General features: G+C 43.2%; 1 protein-coding gene across 2 annotated transcripts; it reads left to right on the top strand.

Annotated features, from left to right (window-relative positions):
- The first annotated feature begins 308 nt into the window (after positions 1-308).
- On the top strand, positions 309-10930 carry sox10 (SRY-box transcription factor 10). Of its 2 annotated transcripts, none has more exons than XM_078270598.1 (4): positions 309-427; positions 3209-4059; positions 6599-6861; positions 7369-10930. In XM_078270598.1, exons 2-4 carry the CDS (start codon positions 3623-3625, stop codon positions 8154-8156), a joined length of 1488 nt encoding a protein of 495 aa, XP_078126724.1. In that variant the 5' UTR covers positions 309-427; positions 3209-3622; the 3' UTR covers positions 8157-10930. The 2 variants fall into 2 exon arrangements, with proteins under 2 accessions (XP_078126724.1, XP_078126725.1); XM_078270599.1 differs by having other exon boundaries at positions 309-432.
- The last annotated feature ends 1087 nt before the right edge of the window (positions 10931-12017 follow it).

The following is a 12017-nucleotide window of genomic DNA, read 5'->3' as shown; positions in this document are numbered from 1 at the left end:
TGTGTAGCCAAACTTCTCTTTGCGTAAAATGTTGTGCGCACAATTTACGCAGGCTCATATCTGACTCTATTCGACCTTAACTCATAGAAAGAGAAACAAATTGTATTTTCTGAAAGAGCTTTGGTGAGAGAGAGAGAGAGAGAGAGAGAGAGAGAGAGAGAGAGAGAGAGAGCTATTTCTTCAGCCAATCAGAGATCTTCTAGCCTGCATCCGTACTGCTCCTTTAAGACTTGTCCTCCCCAGTATCTTTTTATTTTTTTCTCTCAGCCTCATACAAGGAGCTCTTTAAGCCCCGGTACCGACACAGAGCAGGCATTCATACTCGGGCAGCGCGAGCGAGGGGGCTCGGGAGCGAGCGTCACTTTGGAAACTCGGGAACTCACGGATTCTCGTGCTACACCGGCGACCTCCTTTTCTCATTACTGAAGTAAGGTGCTTAGCATTTCCAACTCTTTCCTCTCTGCTGCTGGTGGCTGCTCTGACTCTGCCAACTCATTATTTCTTCTCGTCGGGATCGTAGAGAAGAACCCCGACTCACAATTACAGATGTATTCTTATAATCAAATAATCGTTTAAACATTGCCATGATAATTATTAACGACTCTTTGTTAGCTATAGGGTTGTGGTTTTAGACTGGTTCAAAATGACTGATACAACTTGTCGGTTCTTTAATAATGTAACATTTCTGCCATTCAGGTCTCTGAGTAGAACAGTGCTGTTACAAAATGTGTTTTCAGCACCAAAAACAGTGTGGTATAAGCTTTAACGAATAATTTCGGACACTTGACATGGATTATGATCATAAACCCAGGTTATGGTGAATCTTGAAATGGTGTCAGTGCATCAAGTGCTCCTGTTTGTAATTGATTTCTGTCTTTAATTTTGATATATTGTTAATCATCATTTGTTTGACAGTCTTTCTTGACACTATTTCAAATTCAAGCTTGTTCTGTTCGACTAACTGAGATACAACCGGTTCCATACTAAGGAAAGCTTATTGCCCAAACAGTTTACTAAAGAAGGGACAAGTTTAAATAAATAAGTAGCCATGCTCTATCAGCATTTGCTGCGGATTTAAAAAGCAGTGTGAACAATTTATTTATACATGTTCCTTGTTCGATTACAGTGCACTTAGATTAATTGCATCGTGTGCAGGTGTGTTCTATATTTACTGTTGTTTTTGGAGCTGTGTGGACGAGCTGTCACTAGAATCATGAGCTATTTTAAAACTAATTAAAAGAAGAAAAAGTTTCCAAACAAGCAAATTAAGGCCAACTCACAGGCAAGTCAAGCGGCGATAATGAGTTCACATAGCCGGAATTCATTACGCACAATAAAGGTGCTCTGTGGTGTGAATTGATAACAAACATGATTTAAGGGTGTGTCGAAAACAACAAACTTTATATATGACATATTATCAGATAATAAATCAAATGACAAATGATGGGCCTGCCTAGCGGACAGACGACTCTGTTGAGTTCATTATTCGCTTGGTTGTTCCTAATTTGAGGCCCTTATCTGCTAAAGAAATACATTTTATAATCAATGTGGTCAGTTAGGATAGGATGTTATAACCAATAACTCAGTCAAGTGATTCTCCATCATTACTGTTTCCTTTCTTTCATAAGAGTGACATTACAAGCAACCCGCGCGTCGCGCAAACAGAGGCAACACGTGCGCAATGAGGCATTTGGTGCCTATTACGCATGGTGTTTACGCATTGTGTGTCTGCAGCAAGGACGCTTTTGAGCCGTGATAACAAGTCTGTGAAGTGGCTTTGCAGACCAGGTGGCAGGCGAATATCATTATCAATGCACCTCGGACAGATGGTCAAGCTTTACATGCACCTCTGCTGGAAATGGATACCATTCCTCCAGACATTCACTCTGATCTTAATTAACGCGTAGAACTATTATTAAGAGCGACACGACACATACTCTGTAATTTAGCTTTAGTTAATGGCCCTATATATTTTCAGAAAGTCGTATATTAATTGAATTAGGCTTAGTGTTGGCCTACGTCTTAGGCTAAAATAATGGTGACCCTTTTTCTCCAATATAAAGGTGAGGTAACCTGAGAGTTCAGTGGGTATATCCCCCCACTGAACCCACACATGAACACACAGACTGTTACATTGACAAGCTGTTTCATAATGTCACTGGACGTCACTGGACGTGAGCGAGATCGCTAATTTTCCTGCAATACGATACCGGAGTAGAAAACAAACCAGCAGGCTGTGTGTTGCTGGTTCACAGGAAGTTCGCTGATTTAGGACGTAAAGTTTAAGGCAGGGGTGTTGATTTAATGGACAAAACAAGGCCACATTTAGCTCCCGCCGACAGACCTGCCCCTGTTTCATAAACAGACTGTGTATGTCACACGCACGTACACACACGGGGTTTATATTTCCAGCGCCAGGCCATTTTATCCAAGAACTGCAGCGTATAAATCCAAGGTCTGTGCTGCTGCTGCCTCATATGATTCCAACACTCTCCGGGGAGCTTGGAATAACTGCTAAACCTTAAACAGTAGCTTGTTTGGGGTGAGACGAACTCTGCAAAGCTGGACCTCTGCAAATAAAGCTACTTCCTTATTTTAGGACTGAACTACATGCAAAAAAAAAACAACTATGAATTTCTATTAATTCCACTTTGGAATTAAGGAAATTCTGTGCTATGGTGGCCAATCTCAACCTTTTTGATAGCGTATGAATATTAAGTTCCATAAGGCGTCTGGAAATAAATAGACACAAGGAACACCAGTGAGACTATTTTAAGTCACCTATGTGTCTCACATTTGAACGAATATAAAGTCCTTTTAGTTTTGACTTTCATGTTTCCATTACTCGTGACATTTAAAGAAATCCCTTGAGGCTTTTCTCAAAAGTGAAGTGAAAGGTGGAGGCAAAATGGGGACGCTGCTCAGAAAAGGACTTGAGAAACAAATGGTTGACAATCCTTTCAGGGCCGGTCTCATGTTTAATTACCGTGATAGAGGGAAAGAAATGGCGCAAAACGAAGCCCAAATGTTCCTCATAGTGAGGTCTTGACTTGGCCTTCATGTATTAAACACTAACAGCTAACAGCACCTCCACCTTATGGTGAAAAGGCCTACATGTGTTGGTGAAGTGTTTGTTGCCCAAAGACGCAGTGACGGTCACTTTACCTCTGGCTTGTTGAACTGACGCTTCTCATCACTGCTGTTTCAGGTGATTGCTGTTGGATTTCAAACGCGGGACAAACGGAGGAGAGAGTGAAGGGGAAGTCAGGAGGGAAGTGAGACCGGGTGAGTTTGGCGCAGACAGTTGTGCATTAGCAGGTAAACTGGGGTCCAAGGTGCGCACTGAGCCGCCTATGATACCAACAACACGGATGGAAAGAACTTTAATGTGGAACCCTCACAGAGTTTTGCAACGGAGGCTGAGAGTAGAAACAGACTGGCAGTTCATAATATAACTTAAAGGAGGCCAGAGAGACAGATCAGGCAGCAGCCAGCTGACACTCCGTGCGTAGGGATAGGCAGCAACAGGGACAGGACAGGTAGGCTAGAGCTGAGCATTTAGGAACAGACCTTGCATCCTCTGCGCACCTGGAGGCGTGTGTGTGTGTGTGTGTGTAGGAAGATGTCGAGAGAGGAGCAGAGTTTATCGGAGGTTGAGCTAAGTCCCGGGATGTCGGACGATAGTCGCTCCCTGTCACCGGGCCATTCCTCCGGTGCGGCCTGCGGGGGGGACTCGCCTCTCCACGGGCAGCAGCAGCCGCAGCTAGCGGGCCTTGACGACTCGGCGGCGGGCTGCTCGTCTATCAAATCCGACGAGGAGGACGACGACCGCTTCCCCGCAGGAATCCGTGATGCGGTGAGCCAGGTGCTCAACTGCTACGACTGGACCCTCGTGCCAATGCCCGTGCGCGTAAACAACGGAAGCAAGACCAAGCCGCACGTGAAAAGGCCGATGAACGCCTTCATGGTGTGGGCGCAGGCGGCGCGGAGGAAACTGGCCGACCAACACCCGCACCTGCACAACGCGGAGCTCAGCAAGACCCTGGGGAAGCTCTGGAGGTGAGGAGGCCACTTCATGTGGATGTAGTTCAGCGCCTATTGTCAAATCCCTGTAATGTTCAGATGATGCTCACACATAAATGTGTCAACAGTAAAATAAGTAACAACCTGCTGCACTTTGACTTTATTTTAACAAAGCAGCACACTAAATCTTCAGGATAAATCAAAAAAACACATTTGCTGAAACATCACTGCAATAGATATGGCCATGGTTTACTTTTTTTAGGGGCAAAAGCTCCAGATTAGGACACAAGTCAGTGTCATGGTCAAGAGAGATTCAAGAACGCGAATGGGAAAAGCAATCTGGTTGTTGTTCTGAATATTTCACAACTTTTTTGTTTTCTAAAGGTCTGACTTGCAAAGAAGTATCACCTCAATCAGCTGATCACTTACACCCTGTATTCAAATCCCCCTTCATTTCCCATTGTTTGTATTAACACTCTTAGATTTTACCTCAGGCCCACCTGAACAAGTCTGCTGACATTTAGATGCTGATATTAAGAAATAACTATAAATAAATAATTTCTTAAGAACAAAGATAGTGGTCAACCGATATGGTTTTTCATTGGCCGATGCCGATATTTAGAGAGCAGGGCGGCCAATATCATGTAGTTGTTGTTTTGTTGCATCTGATAAAATACAACAATTGAATAATAAATTGTTAAATTAGACACACAATTGCTGAACTTAAATGAACATTTATTTAACACTGTTAGTGCTTGCATTGTCTCGGTTTAGTGTGTTTAGTTGTAGGCCAGCATAGTTTAAAAAAAACACGACAAACGTTTTGTGGACAGCCCCTAAAAGGCTTCAGTTCAACGTATTCTCATCACCAGGTTCTTATGATATGTAAAACGCTGACCGTAATGTGACGGTTAGGCACCAAATGTCAGGGGTTAAGTTAAGTTAAGGCATCAAAACTACTGTTGCGTGACCACTTTAGTTTAATATGACCTTTCTATTTAACATTGTGAAACGACGACCCATAGCTAGGGATGCACCGATCCGACTTTTTCAGTCCTGATACCGATACCGATGCCTGGGCTTTGTGTATCTGTCGATACCCGATACTGATCCAATACTGTTGTTGAATTAATAATACACTGTATACCTTCCACCTTATACCTTCCTTCCACCATGTGGAAGAGACTACAGGCACCAGACTTTCCTAACTAAGCATTACTTTCCTAACTAAGACAAAATAACATAGCTGTAATGTATTGAATTCTTATTTATTTGTACACTCAACTCTTCCAGCATGCGACACACATGCGACTACTAACTAACATAACTATTTTGTCAATATCGGGACCGATATCTGATCTTAATATCGGATCGGTGCACCCCTACCCGTAGGTGACCGTGACGGTTACGTTTAGGCACCAAAACGACTTAAGATTAAGATTAGAAAAAAGTTTGGGGTTTGTGTTTTACTTTTGGGACACAAACACCGGTCCTCGGTGAAAATCCTGTGTTTTGGGACCTGCAGATGTGTCTGCAGACATTTTTTGTTAATCGCCACAGCTCACCAGTTAAGAAGCATTTGTATGTGTTTACTGTGAGTGTGCCACGGTCACATGTTCCTGAATCCAGGCTAATTTCACACACTGTTCAATTAATGGCCCGGTCGAATGAATGGCTCCTGAGGGAATCAGGGCTTTGCAAGATCTTTCATTTTTGACTGTCTGATTTAATGCTTGAGCGTTAGGCTAGTGGTCAACACTGCTGCCTCTTGATCACAGGATTCTTGCAGTTCTTTGAGTTTAAAGTTCTGTCAGACCATCCAGCCAGTGTCTTTTTTCTCACAAAGAACCCTCGCTATTTGCTGAGAAGACGGTCAGAAAGGTTAAATCCATTAACCTTGTGAGGACTGAACCATAATTAGATAAAGACTTGACCTTGGGCTCTGGCATGATTGGTTAATTGGCCCACAAACACGATGAACAGGGAGGCTGAGGAAGGTCAGGAGTTTCTCATGCCATTCCTGCCAGCAGTAGTATTAAGGAGCTCAATTTCATGTGTGCAGACAGGATGCATCTTTGGTTTTATTTCATTACTGTCCAACAGTCAAAAGCCCCTGGCAGGCATGACATAAGATGCAGCGGTGCAGATGTAGTGAATGAGGCAGAATGTATTAATATGCTATGAAAATTAATCAAACTTATTACTGGATAGTAGGTTGCCGAGCATATCACTGCTATCTGTAAAAGATCATTTTGACCCATATACTGTGTGTTGATATTCTTTTATGCCCCTTTATCCAGATCCTTGATTTTCTACAGAATGAAGCCATAAATAATTTATCGCAATATGCATTTTCTTTAGTATTCATGTTACCATTAATAAATGCTCTGAATATTCTCAGATGATTACCATTACCATTTTACGAAAGGAAAAGTTTCTACACACTTTTTGCATTATCTTGTAGAATATATACCAGAGCAAAAAGCCAACAGTGTGGCCTAATTCTTATTGAGTGCTGAGACTTTTCTTTTTCATACCTTAAACAAACAACCAACATTGTTTCTTTGTATCCAAGGCTTCTTAATGAGAGCGACAAGCGACCCTTCATCGAGGAGGCAGAGCGGCTGCGGAAGCAGCACAAGAAGGACTATCCTGACTACAAATACCAGCCACGACGCCGCAAAAGTGGAAAGCCTGGTTCTGGGTCAGGAAGTGAGGCCGATGGCCATTCGGAGGGTGAGGTCAGCCAATCCCACTACAAGGGCCTCCAACTGGATGTGGCCCTCAGTAGGGGTGCCGGGTCCCCTCTGGCAGATGGGCACCACCCTCATGCTGCAGGTTGGCTGCAGGCTCCCTGCCATTACCTCATTGTCACACTGTTAGATAAGTCTGTATACAACTTAGGGGTGGGGGAAAAAAAATTGATACAACACAGGATATTTTCCATGGCAATACTGTATTGTTACACAGACGCCAAGTATCAACTTTTAATTATATAGATTGCACATGAGAATTTAACTTTTTGGTACTAGAATAAAATCAATTGCTTTTTCAGTCCACTAGAATTTGTGCAACAATAAAATTGAACAGAGAAATGTATCTTTTTAGATAAAACAGATTTTCCCAAAGTTTTCCTTTGGGGACATTATTTGAAGTTGGAAAAAAGGTAATAATTTGCAATATATTGCAGAATATCGCAATATGTTTAAAATCGCAATAATATCGCATTTTGGGGCCTCTGGTGATTCCCACCCCTAATAAAACTGGATAGTGTGGCACACAGATAGATACTTGTTTGAGTCTGCCAAGAAAACTACAGTAACTACTTTTCTTGTAATTCTACAGGTCAGAGTCACAGTCCTCCCACACCTCCCACCACTCCCAAGACCGAGCCCCAGTCTGGGAAGGCAGGGGATGGAAAGCGGGACGGTGCTGGGAATGGGGGCTCCCGTGGCGCAATGGGAGCAGAGGGAAGCTCAGGTGCTCCAGGATCTGGTAAACCTCACATTGACTTTGGTAATGTAGACATTGGTGAGATGAGCCATGAGGTGATGGCCAACATGGAGCCTTTTGATGTCAACGAGTTTGACCAGTACCTTCCCCCAAATGGACACCCGGGGGTTGGGCAGAGTGCTGGAGCAGCAGCAGCTGCAACAGCTTCTCCGTCCTCTCAGTACAACTACAGCATCTCCTCAGCTCTGGCAGCGGCCAGTGGACACTCAGCAGCCTGGCTCTCCAAGCAGCAGCAGCAGCAGCCGCTGCAACATCACGGCCCCCCTCTGGGCTCAGATCACTCCAAGACCCAGATCAAGAGTGAGGCCAGAGGTCACTTTGCAGAGACAGCCTCAGTAGGTTCCCATGTCACCTACACTCCCCTCAGCCTTCCTCACTACAGTTCTGCCTTCCCCTCACTGGCCTCCAGGGCTCAGTTTGCTGAATATGCTGACCACCAAGCCTCAGGGCCATACTACCCCCACTCCAGCCAGGCCTCTGGGTTGTACTCTGCCTTCTCTTACATGGGGCCTTCCCAGAGGCCCCTGTACACTGCCATCACTGACCCAGCCAGCGTACCGCAGTCACACAGCCCCACACACTGGGAACAGCCTATCTACACGACACTGTCGCGGCCATGACAGACAACAAGACTGGAGGGCACTGGTGCAGGTTCAGCCCCCATGTCAGACCCAAGGAGCAGCAGCAGCCACGGCAGCAGCAGCGTTGGTGGTATCGGTGGTGGAAGTGGTCTGGGCTGGGGGCAGTGGGCAGGCACTGGGGGAGTCGGCAGGAGGGGAGAAACCCCATTCTGCCCAGATGCAGAAAAGCTGTCACAGCCCAAGAATGAGCTTGGGGTGTGGTGCTTTTGAAGCGTGGTTGATTATTTGGGGCACTCAGCGTAGTAGAGAGAGAATGTGTTACTTTACACCATCGCAGAGTTCCTGGTTAGATTCACAGCAGCCACGCCTCCGTCGCTCCAAACAACACAATGCAAAGTGTTCATAAGAGGTAAAGGATCATATCCCTGTAAGTTTTATGTATCGGAGGAGGCACCTTGTAGTCTACACCCCTCTGTCACAAACCACAAGGGGTTGGTAGCAACAGAGACCTGGTACACATTGAGAATTAGGAAGACTCGATCTGTATTGTGAAGGATGTGATTGAGATGGAGCCAAATTCATTCCATATGAATTGGGATTTTTAATATCAGAAGAACAGAGGCCTATTCACTTCTCAGGCAAAATTGACCTTTTATTAAACAGATGTTAATTTTGTATTGCTTATGGAAATCAATACAACAAATACTGATATCAGTCTGTTGGTTTCTAAGGCACATTTGTCCCTATTTAATTCAAATTATTATGCTGTGTTCACTTAAACTGCCTCTTGTACACACAAATGGACGTGCATGGAAATAAAACGCCATAAAACTATGTTTGATTTAGTGAAATGTATATTTAGTCAAAAAAAACATTTGTTATGACTGACTATTATCAGGATAGTTTATACAACTTACTTGAAATTACAAATGAACGCTTATGGATGCATACAGATTTGAAATATTTGTAAAATGACCAAAGTTTTGAGACCAAAACTTATAGAAAAGAAACTTTTTTACAGACGTTTCTCCCAACGTGACACCCAATACTACCTGACATTTTGTAGCTAATTAGTTTTCTCTTTGCTGTCCACATTTTTACAAATGTGACTTACTGTAAATGACTTAAAAACTATATTTGTGTCAAAAGCAACTTTAACCTTTTTTTCCCACAATGGCACTGATAAGTGTGATGATTTGTTTTTGACGCATTCATGACAAACATTCATGATAAGAGACAATTCTATTTATACTTGCATTAACATTTTTTATTGACCATGGTTATCCTAGTAATCTAGACGCACCCTAGCGGCAGCAAATGTCATTTGCAGCCAGGGTCGTCTACCAACTCTCCGTTGGCTTTCGAGCTGGAAAAGCCAAACTCTAGTCAGGCCAATCACGTCGTGTATACACTCGGTGGGCGGGGCTTAATATAATGATGGCAGAGCTGCGACGGTTCCGCGTGAGTTCCCTGCTACTTGAAAACAAAGAAGATGGCTGCTGGTGCTGGCGAACAGCGGACTTTGGAATCGGCTTTGGCCGCAACTCTGGAAGACTTGGAGTTCAGCTTTTCTTTGAGAAAAGAACAAAGAACGGCACTGAAGTCATTCTTAAAAAAGGAAGATGTGTTCGGAGTTTTGCCTGGTTGGTTGTCTGGTTGGTTGTAGTTCTATCCTATTGCGTGCAGAGGGAATTTGAAAGACAACCGTTTATCCCGCCCCTCAGATTGAGCCCTGCCAATGGTGAGTTCCCAGACACAACATCTGGATGTGGGGCTGGCTTGTCAGGCTAAACCATGGTCGCAATGTGTTATAGAATACATGATAGACGCTTTTTCATTGTTTTAACAACTGACTGTAATAATATTGTTAAATGCTTTTTGCCATTATATTCTACACTGAAAATCTGCACCACTGCCTTTTCTTTTCCTTTGTGTGTGATTAAAAATGTGTATATAGAACAGTATTCAATGTGACATGTCAGATCTTTTGACTGTAGTTGTGTACTTTTAGTTTTTGTGTACTAAAAGGACACTTTTAGTTTCAATGTGGGAGATGCCAATACTGAGAAACAGTTGCCAGAGATTGAGCGAGTAAAGCTTCCAGGAGATAAGTTTTAACCCAGCCTAATATTAAATATAAAATGTGCCTGGCCCTTAATAATACCTTCTACTTACACATTAAAAAACAGAAGTAGTTCATCTTAAATCATGTTTGTGACTTTCCGAATTTTTGGACTATTAGTTACTCTGTTTGTTTTTTCATGCTGTGTCTATTTATCGTCACCTCTGTCCCTCTTCTCCTAAACGGAACTGTATTTTTAATATCTTATTATCCATCTGGGAAAGTAAAATATTTGCTTTGCTTTGTTTTTATGTGTATCATTTAAATATTCTTTATTACTACTGCACACATATCCGAACCATATGCGTTAAGCACTGCTTGTTTTGATTCATGGTCCATCGCAGCTTAAAACCCATTTCTATTTAACCATTTACCTCCAGCACAAGAGGCACAGTTCCTTTTACATCCTTGTTGTGAAATGTATTATGTTGCTATGAATTTTACATTTCTTATTTATATTTGTTTTGTTTGTTTGCGCTGTTAATTGCCTCTCACCATTATGAGGACAACTTTTGTCTGTTACTGCCATTTTAGTGTTTCATATTGTCCATTCTTGTGTAACTGTTGCCTGCACTGCACAGCAACACGACTTCTAAACAACAGCAGGAGCGAAAGCCTAAACATGTGATGAAGACTAATGACCTTTTACGCTCACTTGAAATAAAGCTCTATTATTTCTGCTTTGACACAAGTCTGCCTCTTGAAACATTTTTTTTTATTATGACCCCCCCCCCCCAAAATGATTAATAACACATCTCAACAATAATAAAACATCAACAGATTATACAAATGTTCCTGTTGTTTTGAAGTTTACAAAAGCACATCTTCATGGCGACTCAACCACTCCTTAACATTCTCTGCATAATCTTTCCAGCTAACAGATTATTCACTTTAGCTGGCTGGAACTCGCCGCTACAGGAACCTACAGCCGACCATTAGCAGAGGTATGGTGAGTGACGGCGCCTTGTGTTTGCATGCAGTGTCCGAGACAGGTGTGTTGCATTACAACAGTCATCAGATATACATTCACCTACTGCAGTTTGTAGCCATTTACTGCAACTGAACTCAAACTGATTCCGCCCCACGTGAAGGTATGGTTGGTTATGCATGCCTATAAGCATATTCCAAGTTTGTTATAGTGTGCATGTGTGTTTCTCTGTGTGTTGCGGGTTAAGCCTGACTCCTAATTCCCTCTCTTTAATCGGCTGTGTGATACTTTGGAAAGACAAAGAGGGCCATTGAAAGGGAGCCAGGGGAGGAGGGAAACAGGGCAATGAGGGAGCCTTACCCATAACTGCCTGGCCTGCAGCTTCACCGGGATACAAAGGGACTCTCATACTCTCTCAGCACATAGACCCTGCAACCCCCCCCACCCTCCCCCTCTCATCCCCCCACTCACCCCATCTACTAAAAAATACTCTTTTCAGGTTGGAGCTGTAATGGGATTAAAACATTCCAAAAGTTAAGAGTTAAACAGAAAGAAGACGTAGGTAGAGTTTGAAGCACCAAACTGTCAAAGCAGGTGTCAGCCAGGAGCAGTAGACCCAGACAGACAGACAGATGGGAGCCAGCAGCTCACCTTGCCACCATACGGCACAGGGATCAAAAGCATTGTTTGTTAGGTGGGATGGCTCTGTTTGTTTGTGTTAAGCAGTATAGGTTCTGATTCACCTCAATGATGGGAGAGTTATCATGAGAAGTACATAGATGAGACTTGGGGGGGGGGGGACTGAATTTTTTTTATAAAATATAATGTTAGCCTGTCCAAAATTGTATGT

The sequence above is a fragment of the Sander vitreus genome, chromosome 15 (genome assembly GCF_031162955.1).
Source record: "Sander vitreus isolate 19-12246 chromosome 15, sanVit1, whole genome shotgun sequence".
Classification (NCBI taxonomy): Eukaryota; Metazoa; Chordata; class Actinopteri; order Perciformes; family Percidae; genus Sander; species Sander vitreus.
This window is presented reverse-complemented; position numbering and strand designations above follow the sequence as displayed.

Excerpts from the sequence above, each read along its gene's own strand:
- sox10 (XM_078270598.1), top strand. The coding sequence starts at position 3,623 with ATGTCGAGAGAGGAGCAGAGTTTATCGGAGGTTGAGCTAAGTCCCGGG. Across the intron at positions 4,060-6,598 it reads ACCCTGGGGAAGCTCTGGAG|GCTTCTTAATGAGAGCGACA; the intron begins GTGAGGAGGCCA and ends TTTGTATCCAAG. Across the intron at positions 6,862-7,368 it reads GCACCACCCTCATGCTGCAG|GTCAGAGTCACAGTCCTCCC; the intron begins GTTGGCTGCAGG and ends GTAATTCTACAG.